The sequence below is a fragment of the Rhineura floridana genome, chromosome 3 (assembly GCF_030035675.1).
Source record: "Rhineura floridana isolate rRhiFlo1 chromosome 3, rRhiFlo1.hap2, whole genome shotgun sequence".
Taxonomy (NCBI): Eukaryota; Metazoa; Chordata; class Lepidosauria; order Squamata; family Rhineuridae; genus Rhineura; species Rhineura floridana.
This window is the reverse complement of record NC_084482.1, coordinates 111,856,838-111,875,745: the sequence shown is the minus strand read 5'-3', so window position 1 is coordinate 111,875,745 and position 18,908 is coordinate 111,856,838. Positions and strand designations below refer to the sequence as shown.

Here is an 18,908-nt window from a genome sequence, read left to right as displayed (position 1 = left end):
GAAGAGCACCAAGATATACAGCGCAGGCTCATGCTGTACAACATGGATGGGGAAACAGTGGCCCTCCAGATGTTGTTGGACTTCAACTCCCATCATCCCTGACCATTGGCTATGATGGCTGGCACTGATGGGAGCTAGAGTTCAATAACATGGGGGAGGGGGATGTCACAGGTTTCCCATCCCTTCACATAAGAGCTAAAGCCACTGTTGTACTTGCAACCCAGATCTATACAGGGTAGATGTGCTTAAGCCAGGGATCACCAACCTTTTTGGATCAGCGTGCACATTTTGAGTTTTGAGACAGTGCTGAGGACATCAGTTACAACTGTCAAAGGCACAAGAACCCTGTTCGCCCAATGCCAATCCTAAACCAAAGTTTAGGCTGCCATCCTGTACCCAGTTACCTGGGATGACACTCTATTAAACACAAAGAGTCTTACTTCTCAAGTAGACATGCATACTGTTGTACTGTAAATTAACTATACAGTGAAACATCAGCTCCAGTAAAGTAGCAGACAGGCTGAAGCCTCTTTTGCAAAGTTTTCACATTTTGCATTTGCCGTTTAGGGAGGGGATTCTGCAGCATCCATCTGCTCTTATTGTGTAGTAGTATTGCAGAAAATAACTTCTAGGAAGTACCTGATCTCAGACAAGCCCACCACAGGTAAGGGGCATTCTAGTTGCAAACTATGGAGATTCCAAGGACTGCTAGAAAATAAGACAGAAGCAAGAAAGGTACACTAGAGGGGAGAGGAAAGCAGCAGCTCTTTAGGATCCCAGGGGTTTCTATAGCCTGGTGTCCAAACAACTAACTTATCAATAACAGCTCTGACTTCACTCATTGGCTAACAACACTGACAGGTAGGAGCACCCAGGCTGACTCAACTCACAGAAATCACTTAGAAGGGTACCTGCACATTTTGCTCCATAACTTTCTTTCCAAGAGGGCTAGAGGCTTACCTTTTTTAAAAAAATCAAAGCTCAAAGTCTGCCCCCTGCCTTTATGGGTGTCAGTGAGCACTGGGTTGGTGACCTCTGGCTTAAGCCAATTAAAATCCTCTGGAACTAATATCCAATTAGCAACTGCATAAGATTCCACCTGCTTTTGGTTTCTACTCCACCCTCCTGCCATGCAAGACCACATGGATGTCAGAACAGCCCAGACAGTGGCACAAAGCAGCCAACTTTCTTTGAAAAGGGAACACTGGCTACCAAACACTTCCTCACAAGGAAGCCTGTATAATATGAACCAAATACTGCCAGTGGAATTGTTCAGTTTTTTGTGAGGGACCAGTATCACCAGAGACGGGGAGAGAGGACAGACATATTGCAGAGAAAGACAACTCAGAGAAAGGGTAATTATTTACTGAACTGGACCTAGTGAAATCAATGGAACTTGTTGTTATGTGCCTCCAAGTCGACTACGACTTATGGTGACCCTATGAATCAGTGACCTCCAAGAGCATCTGTCATGAACCACCCTGTTCAGATCTTGTAAGTTCAGGCCTGTGGCTTCCTTTATGGAATCAATCCATCTCTTGTTTGGCCTTCCTCTTTTTCTACTCCCTTCTGTTTTCCCCAGCATTATTATCTTTTAAATGGAACTTATTTCAAGTAAAATGAATCAATTTTTAGGATCAGTCTGTTGGTAAGCCAGCTCTAATTAAGGCCACCTATCACGGCTCAGCATCTAGCACAACACAGGAAGCTCAGATCATCTAGGTCAGTATTGTCTACACAGTATTGTCCTGTAGATGCCAGGACTGAACCTGGGACCTTCTGCATGCCATTGAGCTATAAACCTAGTTAGTTTATTGGGTGGTATCCAATTGTGTTCCTCCGCTCACGGAAGTTTCTTTGATCCAGTGGAGACTTCCATGAATGGGAGAAAGTAATTATCTGATTTCCCCATCCCCCGTTGCCTCCTTAGCCCCTGCCCCCAAACTGCTTCCAAGGACTGGAGAACTCTCTGGAACAGCATGGAAGGTAGTGCAAGGGGCTGCAGGAGTAAGGGGCAATTTGCAAAAATCATCTCACTCCCTCACTCCATTCATGGAAGCTTCTGCTGAAGTGAAGAGCCTTCCATGAGCAGTAGGATGCAACTGGAGGCAACCCATTAAGCTTAAATACCAGGCAACAGTGACATTACAAAGACTATGCCAATAAAGCTTTTCATTGTAAACCTCAATACAAAAAAGATGTAAAATTACTTGTACAAAAAGAACTTATGCAAGAATGTATGTTTGGAACAACATAATTATAAAAATGCTGATAGCAGCATTACTACATGTAACAAAAAAACAGCAGAACAAAATTATTCAATAGAATAGCTGGTGCAATAACTCTACATTTACTAAATTAGCAGAAGTCAAGCTCCATAATGCAGGTGTGGCGAACCCTTGGCCCTCCAGATGTTACTGAATTGCATCTCCCATCATCCCTGGCCACTGGCCATCCTTCCTGGGTCTGAGGGGTACTGTAGGTCAGTAACATCTGGATGCCCAAAGGTTCTGGCTTAACCAGATACCTGGGATTAAATGGGAAGAGGAGAAAACTAAGGTCATTCAGCCTTAACCCAAAATTTAGGGCAGCTGCCCTGGAGGAAACGAGCAGAGGGGAAGCCATGACAGGTGCAAATCAAGTCAGCCTAACTAGTGTTCAATCTGTACCAGATTCTGGAGCTTGGGAAGACTTTACACACCTCAGTCAGGGTAATCATGGCAAAATTGCCACAGAAACACGGCATATTCCAATTAGAAATTGACCCTAACCTAGAAAGCAGCAAAAATAGAAGTCCTTGAAGATGATACAGTGGTTTGCAGTAAAATAGTAACTAGTCATGCAAAGCATGTGCTCAGTCACCAAGTTGTACGTCGCCCAGAGTGGCTGGACAGCCAGCCAGATGGGCGACTAATAAATTCTATAAATAAATAAATTCTATAAATAAATAAATAAAGTTATAAGTCCATCATCATGGGAGTGGGGGGGGGAAATAAACATTGCAGACTTCCCAAAGGCATCAGGTGAGCCACTGCGAGAACAGGATGCCAAATTGATGGGCCTTTGGCCTGGTCCAGCAGGGCTCTTCTTATGTTCTTAATTCCCATAAGATTCTCTAAGAGCCCTCCCTTTACCCACCTCACCCATGTCAACAGATGGTGAAACATCAGAAATTTCTTACACTTAATAATTCCCAATTATAGTGCATTGTTCTTCAGCAATTGAGGTTAGCCATTCCTCTTTTCAGATTGGCAATGAAGCTGCCACACATGGAACAGCCACCATTTACAAATATTCCCAATAAGGAACTCAAATTTTTCAATCAGTTGATTTTATTTTGGAGAAAATACTTCATTGCTTTCATAGGTCTTCAGCAAATCTGCATTTGTTGTGTTGCTCAGCTAACAAGCTCTCTGCCTACCTGCCTGCCCCCCCCCAATTGTCTGGAGTAATAAACTGACAGCCTTGACCCAGACAAAGGCCCAGAGTCACAAGATCTGAACACAAGGTTCTGCAGAGTCCTGTCACACTGGTTTCCTTCCATGAATTAACAGGGTTTCATCTCAAGTTTCAACTTCACAGAAGCAGCAAAGCAGAGAATATTCTGGAGAGATTTTTACAGCTGCTAACAATGTTCCTTTATGGATAGCCCAAAAAGTATAAAGCCATTTTTACTAGTTATTTTCTCCGAGGGGAGCTCATCCCACAGAAATGGATCTGGCTTGGCAATACTATAAGGAACCAGAATCAGTGATCACCCCTTCCTCCCCCTCAAAAGAACAGTTATTTAGCCAATTTGGAAGTGTGTTCTGAAACAAAGCAAATACAGAATTGCAACATTGGCAAGTTTCTCACTTCAGCTTCAGAATAACTAGCATCCACTCCCATGTTTTGGCACTTCAGCGTATCGTGTGTGTGTGCACACGCCCTTAGGGAGGCTGTTTTGTTACATTTGTGCCCTCAATGCCTGCTGCTCAAGCACAGAAGTGTACAGAGAAGCTGAAAACAAAAGGCCCCAAGTACCAATGAAAACTTCAGGCTTCTTACCAGATGGAGGCGGTGGCAGGTTACCTGCTGCTGGAGCCATTTCATCCTCGCTGTCAGATGAGCTGCTGCTTTCGCTCTCCATTGCCTTTCCTTTCAAAGCACTCGATGCTGCTTTCACCGGGGTGCCTAGTTTATCAACCTGATCTTGTCTGGCTCCAGTGGAAGGCTGAGGAATTTGCGGTCTCTGCACCACAGGGGAAAAAAACAAAACCCACAAAAAAAGCACATCAGTAAATGATTTATTTTCATGGCTGAAGAGTCCATTTGAACCTCACTGGTGTCTTACACATTTTCCCCCCTCTCTCTTTTCTAACAGGATAAAAAAGGGATATTCCCAGACAAGAAAGGGTTTCAAGACTGATAATTAGAGTTTGAGAGATTGAGATTGACATGGAGGTGGCTATTCTGCATGACCTGAACCTGTGAGTTTAGGACTTGGAAGTAAAGGTATATTCTTTTTTACCAAACTTCCCAATCCATTGTGTATATGCTCTGTAGAACCTCCTGGGACAATTCTACTGTTCTTAAATCCCCACCTCACCCTAAACCTATGGCATTTCTTATTTTAAAGCAGCCTTCCTCAACCTGGTGCCATCCAGATATTCTGGACTACAACTCCCACTAGCCAAGTGATGTGGGGCTGCACATTTTCCGTTTCATAAATTCATTGGTAACAATGAACAGATGCCAACTGAAAATATAATATTAGGCAAGCTTGGCAGTTTCAGAGTTTTCAGCTTTGTTTACTACATGTAAGTAAAACAAAACATGCTGAATTAGATCACTCTAGGCCCTGGGGCATCAGAAGGTTTTCTGATACAAGTTAGCCCAATTTGCACAGGAACATTTTTCTGGGAAACCAACATCACTGCATCAGTCCCACCCAGCAGAGCCAATAGTTGTGATGACCGGGGGGGGGGGGGAGAGAGAACTTTTCAGAGCAGTGAAAGGAGCTCAAGGTGGCCTACGTGGTTATCTCCCTTCCCCATTTTATCTTTACAACCCTGTGAAGTTAGACTGAGAGAAGCTGTGGCTGGCGTCTTAGTCACCCAGCAAGCTTCATGGCTGAGGGGATTTGAACCCTGGACTCCCAGGTCATAGCCTGAAACTAACCACACAACCATACTGGCAAAATGAAGTTATTTAATTTTGACCAGAGCTCTAGCCAGACCTCTGATAAACCCTCATGGAAAAGCAAGAACAAACTGAATTGGCTTTTAATTTGTTTTTAAAAAGATTCACAAGAGAACAACAGTCCTTTGGCAAATTGAAGTATGATTTGAAGCAGATGCAAAGGCTTAATATGAACTGAGAAAGGACTAGGCTCCTTGCCTTACAATTCAAATGCAGCTCTTTCATAGTGTTTACATTTAATATCTCCAATTAGCTCAACTGCTTCTCCAATGACATGAGAAAAAAAGTGTCTGCCAAGTCAAAACCGTACTGACTTATTAAGTGCTGTAAAGGACAGCCCGCACACATAGCATACAAAATCCAAGCATATGTAGAGGTACACAGAACATAATTCATTTTGCAGGGGAAAAAGGGGGGAGAGAAGAGAGAGCAAGCAGCAGAATTTTTTTTTTTTTGCAAAATTCAGTTTTGCCATTCAATTGCCCTAGAAGGAAGCCACGCAGCAAGCAATATGCACTATAGCTGGCTGAATTACACCAAAGTTCAAAGCCCCCCAAAGGAAGCAAAATCAAAGCAGCCTTTTTTTTTTTAAAGAGCATCTGGTCTGCTGCATTTTTAAAGGCTCTGGGGAGTAGGTGGCGGCTTTGGGCAAAACGTGTGTGTGTGTGTGTGTGTGTGTGTGTGTGTGTGTGAGTGAGAGAGTGAGAGAGAGAGAGAGAGAGAGAGAGAGAGAGAGAGAGAGAGAGAGAGAGAGAGAGAGAGAGAGAGAGAGGTTTCCTGAGCAGCTTTTATCTATTAAAAGAGGCTGATGCCAGGGTTGGTGGGCCTGAAACAACTGCAATTCTTGCTGAAGACCTCATCATGTTGCAGGACTGAATGCAATAAACTGGCATAGAAATCTGTACAACACACCTCTAATAGCTGGCTGCCAGAAAGGACATGTTCTGTGACTAGAATTATTCAAATAAAAAAAAGGGGGGGACCACACCTTTGGTAGAGCCAGAAGGAGAAATACGGGACACTGGAGGTAACCATATTGGAACTGGAGTCTACAAAAACACAGCAGTGTGCCATGCCAAAACATGTCAGTTATTCTGCCATGACCCCATGAAGTGCTATCCAGATGCTCCTCTCATTTAAGCTTTGGGAAAAGGTTGAAAATATGAAGGCATTCTCCTAAGATCAATGAATCCACTTTGCATGCAGAAGGCCCTAGGTTTAATTTCCTGTATCTCCAGATAGGGTTGGGAAAGACCCTGCCTGATATCCTGCAGAGCCACTGCCTGTCAGTGTAGACAATACTGAGCTAGATGGACCAATGGTCTGATTCATAGGAATGCAAGAAGAGTCCTGCTGGATCAGGCCAATGGCCACGTAGTCCAGCATCCTGTTCTCACGGTGGCTAACCAGATGCCTATGGGAAAACCAAAAGAAAGACCTGAGCACAACAGCGCACACTATAAGGCAGCTTCTTATGTTCTAAGAGTGCAGAAAGCCCTTCAAGAAACCCGTAGAAAAGGACATCGAGTCCACTCCTTTGTGCTGTGGATGCAGCATCCTATCCTTCGTGGAAACATTTTGGGATAGACCCCATCAGTAAGATTAGAGTCTGCTCTTTGTCTGTGGCACCAGCTCATAAAGCATGCCATATTTCCAGATCTGCTTTGCTTGGAAAACTAATCCAGATGGTTTGCTCAAGCACAAGCCACATTTTTTTTGGGGGGGGGGGGAAGAACTTTGTGTCATCATTCAAAATCAGTCCTACTGCAAAGTCTGTTTTTCCATTCTTAAAAAGAGCACTTTGCAGAAATCTCAGATGAACAAGCCAAGCCATCTTAGAAACAGGTTATATAGCCTGCTAACACAAGCTTACTTTGTCCAGTTTCCCCCATGTCCAGCTGAGGATGTCTGATTATTCAGGACAGGTAATCCCTCAGAGGCTGGGAGTTGAAGGGGCTGTCCCAATCCTACATAAGTAAGGCATTTAATTAACAGTCAAGGCCCAAGATGCCTAAAAGCTTCCAAGCCCAGCATTTTTTTTCTCCCCTCCCAGGCCTAGGAGCAAGATATCAGCCTGCTTCCAGACGGCTGGCTCCCAGCGCTAATAAATCACTGCTTTTCTGCTATAAGCTACAAGCAGAATTGGAACTGACTTTCTTCATTAATCGGGGATATTGCACTTTCTCTCTGTGTTCATCGTACTAGGTTCCATCCACATCTGCGGGCATGGGGAAGGCAAAGGCTCAATTCACCTGAGGGCCATTTGAGGGGGAAAGAGTTCCAAGCTCATCCTCTAAATTAAGGGGGGAAATAATTATTTCTATAGCACGAAATGCTTATTCATTTAAACATCATTGTCCATTACTAACCCGAGTGCTTAATGTTTAATTGGAACTGTAGACTGGAAGTGTTTAACTGGGATGGGGGGGGGAGGAGGAACCTGCTAAAGTTGTTGTTTAAAAAGGCACGTTTTCAGTCAACATTAGCATTATAGTGCTACAACACTCTTTCGTTTGAGCAGTATGAATGAGAAGACCTCCATTTCCCCAAAGTCAGAGTGTGATGCAGCTCTCATACCTTGCCCCCACCACAACTATTCCCATCCAAGACCACGGGATTAACGAGTTTCACAGTTATGCAAGACAATTATTTTAAGCTGTTTTTGCAGGCCGTGGGCGTTGCAATTCTTCTTGCATAAAGCACAAGCGTCTGCTACTTCTCATATTTAGTGCTTGCTGAGTTTCCCTTTTCTCTGCACTTCTAAGAGCAGCTGCATGCAAAGATGCAGTCCACGGTAGCACAAGCCTACAGCTTCTTCAGAGTCAAGTTTGTTCGCTTCCCTGTCTCAGGAGGAAATGTACAGACACCTTGTCAGCTGAATAAATATCTGAAATCTTAAAGTTCAATTTAGACATGATGCTCATTTAAAAAATTGAGCCAATCCATTCCCCTTGCAGCCCATCCCAGCAAGGAATGAAGCAATTTCTAATCTTCTGTGTTTGCTTGGGTCTTGCTTATATGTGACGGAGAGCTAGCCATACAACCCAGAAGTTCTTCCTCATGTTTGCTATCCCTAGTCCGAATTCCAAGGGGGAACAGTGGACTATGGATTTACATAGACATCATGATGTAGAGGAGGCAATAATGTGGAGGCATTATTTCTTTTGTATTTCTGTTGATGGACTATGTATGCCATTAAAAAAAAATGAAAACAAACATAAGCAATAGCCTTCATTTCCAGTTTCTAGGAACAGGCCAATATAACAAACTCATTTGATTCTTAAAGGTTACTGTCTGAGCCGTTAGTTGACGCACAGAAAAGGTATTTGAGCAGTTTAAAGACCAAGAACAGAGTGATGGTTTGGCTTTCAAGCAAAAACATGCTATAGCAGGTGCCAAGTTGGTTGCATATTATGCTAACCAGTCTTAACCAAATGCATTAAAAATGTTCTCTCTGCCCAGTGTGTTTGAAGTGTTGTGGGGAAACTGAGACTTGCTACCACTTAAGAGTGGATGCACAATATAATTCAGTGTTTCAGAGAAAAGTTGTTAGAATGTGTAGTCTGTGGGTTTTTGAATATTTTGAATTGATTTAGAGTAATTTGCATCGGAAAATATTTGTTTTGCATCAGTCACATTGATCTCAATCCTGCTCTCTCATTGTTTGATTTTCCAAGTAATGTAACTTGGATCTATAAAGGATAGAAAGCTTCTGGCTACGTACAGAATCATAGAATAGTAGAGTTGGAAGGGGCCTATAAGGCCATCGAGTCCAACCCCCTACTCAATGCAGGAATCCAAATCAAAGCACTCCTGACTTAGTTTGTTGTTGCCACTATCACCATAGCTCAGCTACAGAAAAATTCCTAAGGAGTCCACAAGGAAGCTGAGACTTCTTTTTAGTAAATGGTAGCAGTACAGAATGTTCTTAGAAAATGACATTTAAAATTAAGTTGCCTAGACAGTCTAATATGAAGACCTTTTTTAATAGTGAGACATCATTTAATAACTCATTTGAAGACCTCCATCAGGTTTTTCATTAATTTTGTCCAAGTATATACCTGCACTGGTTTTATGGCCAATGAATAATTTGTTAGATTTTTGTTTTGCTTTTAATCTGATGTAGTATATTGATTAATACATGTATTCTTCAAGGTCTTGATTTTTATTTATAGCGTTGAAATTTTTTTATCAGCCTCTGGTAGAATTAGTGGCACAACTCCACCCTGCCATATATTCCAGTGTGACCAATATTTCTGACTCCAAAAAGCACATTACTGAGATACTGAGCAGATTAGTTATAATAAAAAATTAACCAGCCCTTCCACATATGACAGGATGATTTGGCAAACTGATTGCCCAGAACAGAAACTGTTACTTCTGTCAGCTAGTGGGGCTGTCTTTAAACAGAGTGTGTCCAATTCAGTCTTAAATGATTTTCTATCCCAACAACTGTTTAAAGGCTATTCCAGAAATCCTCTGGATTTCCACCCAAGGCCATAGCTCTGTGGCTGAGTGCATGTTCTACATGCAAAAGGGCCCATATTTAATCCCCAGCACCTCCAGGCAGGATTGAGAAAATACTCTTGTCACGTCGCTATCAGTCAGTGTTGACAATACTGAGCTAGATGGCCCAATGGTCTGTCTTGTATAAGGCAGTTTCCTAGCACTTATGCTTCTTAGCATTTAACTAGAGATCTTGGAGATTATGACCAATTTTGAACTTCTAGTTGCAACCCTTTATACCTCAAAATCTGGGAGAAAGGGGCAGCTGCTCTGCAAAAAGAAACTTAAAGCCCTCCTCCCTCCAATGCCCACGATGTCTTGGAATAAGGCCTTGATAGACATCTCCACTTTTCTTAAGTTCTATGATCTCCTAAAGAGAAGCATTAGTCCAGCTCCACTTATCAATTTAGCCATACCAGAAGGTGAATAAACTATCCCCTCCTTATCTTTTTGCAGGTCCTCACTTGTTTTCAGATTTCTACTAGAAGCCCCTTTCCTTTCATCTCCACATGCTACCTTCTGGAATTCCATTAGCAGACACTATCTTTAGGAGAAGACAACGTATTTGGAAAGGTATTCAGGAGGATAAAGTGACAGTTCAGATCAAAGACACACAACAGGAAAGATGTGTAAAACAACAATTGGGGCTACCTATCAACCAGCAGCAAAAATGATAGCAAATGATGGATTGCTCTCCTTTCAGCTTGCTTTCACCATGCTGGTCTCACAGATTATTGCAAGGCAAAAAATAACACACAACCAACCAACCAACACACAAAACAGGTAGGGTACAATAATTCAAGATGGTAGTTTGAGAGATGCACTCCCTTTGAAATTCAGGTAGGTTCTCAAGATTGCAGCTTTGCAAGGACTGCAAAGTGCCTCACGGATCAGCTGTCTTCAGTAAACTCAACTCTGCCAAAACAGCTCCCTCAAAGAGCAACACAGGGTGACAGATGTATCCCAAGACAGGCCAGGGAACTAAGGCAAGAGGCCATACAGGAATATGGGATAATAACAAAAAAAGACAGGACACTGTGAAGGGCACAGATGTACCAACTGCATTTCTGAGCCTTGAGTTAACAAGGGTTAGAAACTTAAATTAAGGGCAGGGGAGCTACCACATGTCCGACATCTGGAAATCAGTTCCAATAGTGAATGTCTGGGGTGTGTGTGTTTAAGTAAAACATTTTTGCTTCATCAACCACAGCTTCTCTTTCTTGTTAAAATGCAAGCATTAGAAAAGCAATTTTATATCAAGGTAGATTAGCAACATGCTGAAGAACAAACTGAACTGGAGACAGCCTGAAAGGTACTCAACAAGATTGGTCAAGGACAAGGGATGGAACAAAGCAACCACATTCTGCACAGCTGAGATTTTATGCACAAGAAATATGCATCATCTTGAAAGCATTAGCCCATATGGGAAGCAAAACAGTCAATCCCAGTTTTTCAAATACAACACATTTCTAACCTTCTGGCTTACTGGAACTGGGAGAGCCTCATCCTCACTCTCAGATGATGACTCGCTGCCCTCTGAGCTCTCTGCTTTCTTCGCACACCCAGCAGCCTTGGCAGGAGGCGGCTGTTTCACCAGGCCGGTCACAGATGTCTTTGGCATTTGCTTCAAAGGGTTTGGAGTAAAGACTGCCTTGCTTGATGGAAGACTTGATGCATTTTTCACTGGTGATGAGAAGGTCTGAGGGGTTTTTCCAGATGATTTTGTCTATTGTTAAGAATATTAGAAGAATGGTATAGAACAGATAAAATAAAAAATAAATCTAAAGAGAAAACAGATCAACATGTACTTTTGGGAAGCAACTTTCAAGACTGGGTAACTTGTTTTGGGGGCCATAGGATACACATACTGATTTATCTATTCCCTGATTATGGCAGTTTCAGCATTTTTAGTGTCAGGTGCTTTTAAATAAAATTAATTCCTTTGAAACATTTTTATACCACTTTCCCAAATACTTCAAAACAGTTCATGACATTAAGAACAGAATCATATAGACACAGCTAGAACTACCATCAAACAGAACTACAGAATTCAAGTGTTTAATTTTGAACTGGCTGCTTTAAGAACAGTAATATTTATTTATTTATTTATTTAATTTAATTTATATACCGCCCTAAGCCCGAAAGCTCTCTGGGCGGTGTACAACACACTCTGGCCTTGTACTATGAAACGTTCATGTTAAATATTGATGTTTTGGGAGAAATTTACATTTTTGCTACATTCAGACATCACACTGCTGAGCCTCCAAATCCATGGTTTGGAGACTCAATAATGTGATGTCTAAACCGCAGTTCATTTTTAAGCTAGGATCCCTACTTGCATCTTGTGCTCCAGACTTTAGAACAGGGATGGGGAACCTGTGGTCCTCCAGATGTTGCTGGACTATAACTCACATCAATCCCAGCTGGTATAGGCAACCATCATGATGACTGGAGTTGCAATCCAACAACATCTGGAGGGCCACAGGTTCCCCTTCGCTGCCTTAGGGAGAGATACATAGGGCAACCGTCCTGAATGTGTCTTACCTGTGCTATCAAGGAGGGTTCCTCGTCCTCAGTGTCAGATGAGTCACTAGACTCTGAACTGTCTGTTGGCTTTGAGCTTCTGGCCACGTTTCCAGACCCTACTCTGGTTTGGTTTGCTATTTTCATTGCTGGAGATGCCATTGCCGCATTTCCTTTAGAAGGCACAGCAGTAGCTGGCAAACTTTTTGCCAGTGTTGTATTGACCTGTCCACCTTCCAAAGCTGGTTTTACCTACAACAAAGGGTAAAAAATAGGTGGCCATCAGCACACGGTAGCTGAGAGAACTGGAACATTCTCATGGCAGATGCAAGGCAGGGCAAGTTCCTCCAAGGACTTAACTGCAAGATAGCCCCAACTCCTGAGCAGGTTTGGAGTTTGACACTGGATTTCTCTTAGGGTGACAGGAAAAAGAGGGCTGAGCCCTCTTCTGAGCTAGAAAGCAGGGCCAACCAATCCCATTCCAGAAAAGATATAATAGTTTCAGTTAAAGAATGCAGACAGCAAATGAAGGACCCAAAGGACACCCACAGAACTCAAATAACAGAAGGAAAATAAGACAGCAATATCCCAAGGAGAACTTAGATAGTCATAGTGAATGTGACCTCACAGCCACCGCCCCCACACCCACACCCCCCCACACACACCTCTCTACCTGCTCTCCTACCAAATGAACAGAAGAAATTCCATTTTTTCCTCTTTTGTTCAGTGGAAGGAGAAGAGGCAGGAAAGGGATGTTTCAAAACAGCTCCAAATCTTTGAGTGGGTCCTAGGAATAGACAGGCCTATAGTTTCCTTGATCCAAAAATTCCTTGACCTCAGTCTCATTACATAGTGCTACCCTCTAGTGCTCCTGGAGCTGGGAGTGTGTGGGGGGAGAAGAGGAGACACAGAAATGGAAGCCATATGCATCCACTGCTTGTGTTCCCCTTGGAAGTCTTTGGGTGGCAGAAGGCTTCTTTAGAGTAATTAGGCTAGAAGACTTCTCCCCAATGTTTAAGCTTTTCTCATGCAGCGAGACTGTGACACAGGGACAAGTTCAAACAAAGCAGTGGGAGGAACAGTTCAATGTAGAAGTGGGTCATGTGTATTAATATTTCAGTCAGCTCTCCGCTATTCACTTGTCTTTGGGAGGCAACGATAGGAAACACTGATGTCCACAGAGAAAAAAAATTCATCTTCCTCAATGGAGAATTCCATCTCCCTCAGCCTGAGTTTGAGAGCATGCAGAGTCTTCCAAGTACAGACCTCACAGAGAAAGATGTGTGCAATTCTCAGTGTCCTTATAGGAATTTTTAAATCAGAAGTGAGGAATTTTTTTCGTCAAGTGCCGCATCCCATTGTGGACCACACACCAGGGTGGGCAGGGCTGGAGACAGTGGTAGTAGGGTCAGCTGGTAGTGGGTGGGACCATCTGTTTTCTTAATGCCACCTACCGTTACTCCCCTTCTTTTCCGCAACTGTGGCACAGGGGAGTGGGATGAGGAGAGTAGGATGGATTCAAAAGCACCATGGGCTGCATCTAGCCTGTGCCCCCACTCCTGCTGTGGATGGAGTTACCTGGAGTGTTACTGCATTTGTTTCTTCTTCTTCGGAGTCAGAATTATCACTTGAATCTTCACTGCTGCTCTCTGCCTTTTTTAGAGCTAAAACATGGAAAAGATAAAGGCATTTATGATGAATCCATTTAACATAAGAGAACATTACATGCAATTTTATAAAGGTCCAAGAATGAAAAGAAGGAAGCTTCTACATCATTTTTATTAGGGCTACTATGATTCCAATTGTCAGATTTTTCTATACTTGCACAGACCAGTTTTAAAGGGCCCCTCCAATAATAAGAGATCATTTAAATTATCTAAAAATCTTCCCATTTTGAAAGGTATGCCCTAGCTGCTTGCTACTCTTCTCTAGAAATGAAAGAGAAGCTCTCAAGACACAAGAGCTGTGTTTTCATTTACATGTGTTATGCTATCAGAAAGCCTCTTTAGACCCCAGTTAGCATGTTTTGAACACACCATTCGCATGCTTGAGATTATGACAAATAATGACACAGCAGCAGGATATTCTTTGCAGTAAAAGCCAGTTATGTTTTAAGATCCAAGTATGGAGGAATGTTAAGAATTTATGGCAAAATTAGGTCATAACCTGGTCGATTTATGTCCCTCAAGTTGATGGAAGTGATAAAAGACGTATTTTCTTTAAAGCATTGGCCAATATCCAGCATTAGTTGTATTCATAGTAGACCCTTTGAAATGGGCTTAAGTTACTTGTCCATTAATTTCAGCAGTCTACTCAGAGTAAGTTGGATATCAGCTACTGTCTTTATAAATGAATAAACAAAACCGAGAAAAATATGAGAACTGCGTCAGAATGGAAATTGATAGCCTGAAATGATTTCAGACAGCTCAATTATACTTTAACCCAAAAAGTTACTGTGCTACACACATGCATGCATTCACACGTGCGTGCACACGTACACACACACACACTTAAATAAATTTCTGTCCTTCAGATCCTTTAAGGTGTTTCATCTATCTGCAATGGTCAGGTGTGTGGAGTTTATTTTTTTCCTACAGCCAAGAACAGTTTGGATATTTCACCAAAACACAGAGTTGAAACAATCAAGCCTGCAACATTATTCCGAAGACATTACAAGCCAACCTCAGTGCAAGTCCAAAGGAAAAATGTGAGCTAGAGCAACACTTGTGGAATGCCTCGTAACACACATTTCAAGCCAAGTAGCTCCTTACCTGGCTTGGGTGCTGGGGGTTTTACTATTGCCGGCGCCTTTTCTTCCTCACTCTCAGATGAGCTGCTGCTGCTGCTTTCAGCGTTTGCTGCCTTCTTTGCAGGAGCCACCTGTGCCGCATTTTGTCCTGTTACAACAGGAGACTGCAAAGCAGGTCCTGGTTTACTGGAAAGGACTTTGCTCTGTCCTGCTTTTGCCGCTGCTGGAGTTGGCAGCTTATCTGAAGTTACTTTATTCTGTCTCCCTTTTGCCTGGACAGCAGCGACCGCCACCCCTTTACCTGGGAAGGAGTTAGTCTTTTGTGCAGCGAGTTGCAGAAAATCACCAGCTTTATTTCCTGTCACAGGAATTTTCACCTAAGAGAAGAAATTTCATTATGCTTGCCAGGGCATTTGTAAGATACCACCACTGCCTGAATCTTACACATGGCCTGTGCATAGGCCACCATCCTGTCTCAAGCTCTTCTCCAGAGACTGTGTTCACAAACAGCTCCAATAAACCTGTATTTTGGTACCTCCAGACATACCTGAAAATAATTAGACACCTTCGTTCTCTCGTTTCTCTCATAGCCATTCTAAAAACCCTGCACTGGACTGAATTGTGGAGTTGTTCACCCTATAAGCTATGCATTTGTTATTATAGGCTCCCCTCTGTATAATGTCCCCAAGACTGAGTTTGATCTAAACACAGATCAAAACTCACTTAAACAAAAGCAGAAATCGTCAAAACAAACCCTACAAAAGAAAGTCCAGGCTTTGGGAAGAATTTACCACGTAAAGAATGCAACTTATTATGGTCACTCAAGCAAGGTAGATTTGGTTGCATTTAAAGTGGAAAATGGTTTATATTGTAATATCTCTCAAGAATCCCTACTGTAAGACCAATGAAACTAGAAGAGATGGACCTATGCCTCCCATTTTGCAATCTGAAGCCACCTACCACCCTGATTTTCTCCACAAATCTACAGGTCTCTTTGCAGGGAAAAAAAAAAGGGGAGAGAACCCATAAACAGTTCTTGTCCTGCCATACTGCAACCCCAGAGCACAGTCTGGGGGTGGGTGGGGGGAGGACAGTTCCTTTTCCTCCCTGGCCCAACAATGTATATGGTAAGGGATGGAACAGTGATATATCGGGCCATGGCTGAGACCTTTATGAATTAGACGCTAAACAAATAGACCAAAAAAGAAGAAACAAGAACATGTTTACAATAGGTCAGCTTGGGCCTTCTGGCTGCAGACTAAGTAATGCAAGCAACGTATGTTTTATTTTTCTCACTGAACTTAGACTGTGTGGAATATGGAAAGGGTCTAAGATACTGGACAAGTAGCAGCAATAAGAAATACTTTCTCACCACTTTGCCAGCAACTGCTTCCTCTTCAGAAGATGAATCCTCATCCTCACTACTACTCTCCGCTGTAGCCACAGAACTGTTATTCACAGGCAGATTACCTATAACCCATGTGAAAAGACATGTCAGTGTATACAAGTCTGCAGGATTCCAGTGTCTTCAGAGAGAGGGAAACTAAAGCTGTATGAAACTTTCTCTTCCCTCAAGGATAAGCTGGCTGGGGTTCACGGGGCTCAAGGTTGAAGAACAGTGGCGTGAAAGATCTAGAGCAGGGATGGGCAACTTGCAGCACTTTGCAAGCAATCAGTTCAGACCTCTGGAAAGAGCATTTGTCCCTCACCTGGCAGGGTGGCGGGGGGGGAACAGAGAAAGGAGGAAAAGAGGGAAGAGGCAGTCCCACCAATTTTTGACTCACCAATGGCTTGGTTCCCACCCACAGCCAACTAGCAACCCCCAGATCACCCCTGAGACAATGCAGAAAAAAGTTCACCCACCTCAATCTAGGGGATTTATGGGCATACCCAACTAAATTCTGCTCCAAGGAAACCCACTGAAGCAAATGGACATGATCAACTTAAGTCCATTAATTCCAATGGTCTACTCTTAGCTGGATACAGCCCCAAGTTTCAAAGCTTAAATCCCAAAATGTCTTAAATGCCCCATTCCAAATGCTCAGGCAGCCTGGCCTCTTACTTTTTATGGGTTTTGCTGCTTCCTCCTCTGAGCTCTCAGAGCTGCTCTCGGGATCAGCAACTCTGATCTTTGCTGGGCTGCCTCTCTTGATTTCATCTGCCTTTTCTTTCTGGGTTTGCGAGGAAATTCTGTTGGACAGATTTTACAAGTATATTGAACAGGTGTTAAACAAGAGTAGTTAGCTTAAAAAGGGATACTCAACAGCTTGTCTGTAAAACAAGAGCCATCACGGACCTTCAGAGGGGATTTTTTTTTTTTGCACAATAGAAATAAAAACAAGATTTGGTACTTTTTGACTTACAAAACAACTGGGATTAAAGTTGTACTTTAGACAAACTCTCATTCAAAGCTAACTTTTAAAATTAATGTATTAGAGGCAAGAATAAAGCTATACACTGATCATACCCAAGAGCGTGAAATTAGAGTGAGCAACTTAATTAAAACCTAGTAATAGTTTCATCCTATTTGCATGGCTAATTTGAAGCTGGAATTTTCCAAGTCTGTCACACTGATCCTCTACCAGCCATGTCAAAAAAAATTGAGTCTCAACATATTGTAAGAGAACAACAAAATAAAAGGGCTTGGCAAATGGACCACTCACCCTCACACAAAAATGGACAGATTATAGTTTAAATAAAAAAAACAAGGAGTGAGGGAGGAGAATTAGCCCTACATACAAGGGTAACTATCATATTGATAGTTTGAGGGCCAGCCTCCAGCGGGAGTGGCACACACACACACGAAGACAAAACTTAATTCAATGGTCAGTTTCAACAGGAAAGTTGGCCTTTCCTAACATTTCCTTGCAGGAAGATGTACACTACACTATACAGCACACGAGAGCCCTTTGTCTATCCCTTTAGCTTGATGGGACAGACAGCAAGGGAGAGAGAGACAGAGCTGCTTTGGGCTTCTTTTTGGAAGGAACAGCTGGAAATAAACATTAGAAATGAAAAACAAATAGAAGACTGAACCATTCAAAGTTGTGACTATAATGTTCCTCCCACCGGCACCACCTGTGATACTCCGACCCGTGGCTACCAGCAGGGAGAAACGTAGTTTTTATTTTTCTTTAGCTCACCCTAGCACAGATCTCACAAGATCCCACTGCTAGGCAGCACCACCAGTCACTCCCTGTAAACAATACTGCTAGAGACTTTGCCTTAGTCTCCCTATGGCTTATTGTTACTTTGTGTCTGGGTGCCCTTGCTGTTCACAACCCCCCTGTATCTTTGTCTATAAAGCATACAATCCTGGGTTGCTCTGGATACTTGACAATGTTACAATATCTCCCTTCACCGCTACCACCATTTATTTGATACTGTTTTCCTCCAGCCTTGGTAATTACCCTGCCCTCCCTTCTGGTCTGTATATCCCCAGCCAAGGATCAGGCTTTTGGTAAACCAATAAAAGTATTTATTTGATAACACCAGAAAATAACAAGATTACTTTAGGAATGCTCAACAAGCGTATGGTTTCATGTAGTGTCACTCTTTATGTTTCCAGTCATACATATTCTGCCTAAATACCAGCCAAATACAATCCAACCCACAACCAACTCCAATCCACACTCCACAACCAACCACCAACTCCCCCACAAAACAGAACCCTGAACCAACTGTCATCCTCTCATTTATACCTTCACCCACTCAAACGCTCAGCCAATCATCATACAGCATTCTCCAGCATTCTAACCCATGTACTCCCCCCTCTAACTCAATCCACTTACCATATATACCTTAATAAACCTGCACTTACCATATTTACAGTCATAAAAATACAGGGGCATCACAGCGACCATCACGTTAGTTAAAATTAAGCAGGTTATGCATAGTTTCTTATATGAGCACAGCAATTTATTGACAAAACACTTGATCCTTTCACCCC

At 42.7% G+C, this 18,908-nt stretch overlaps 1 protein-coding gene across 5 annotated transcripts in view; it reads right to left on the bottom strand.

Moving 5' to 3' along the window:
* The window catches only part of TCOF1 (treacle ribosome biogenesis factor 1), a 60,527-nt gene that overhangs the window by 29,601 nt on the left and 12,018 nt on the right, over positions 1-18,908 (bottom strand). For all 5 annotated transcript variants that reach the window (XM_061617369.1, XM_061617370.1, XM_061617371.1 and 2 more), the window contains exons 3-9: positions 17,022-17,149; positions 16,332-16,429; positions 14,982-15,336; positions 13,789-13,874; positions 12,232-12,462; positions 11,162-11,413; positions 4,048-4,231 (exon numbers count right to left, since the gene is read on the bottom strand). In XM_061617369.1, the coding sequence (XP_061473353.1) occupies positions 4,048-4,231; positions 11,162-11,413; positions 12,232-12,462; positions 13,789-13,874; positions 14,982-15,336; positions 16,332-16,429; positions 17,022-17,149 (1,334 nt within the window). The remainder of the gene's footprint in view (positions 1-4,047; positions 4,232-11,161; positions 11,414-12,231; positions 12,463-13,788; positions 13,875-14,981; positions 15,337-16,331; positions 16,430-17,021; positions 17,150-18,908) is intronic.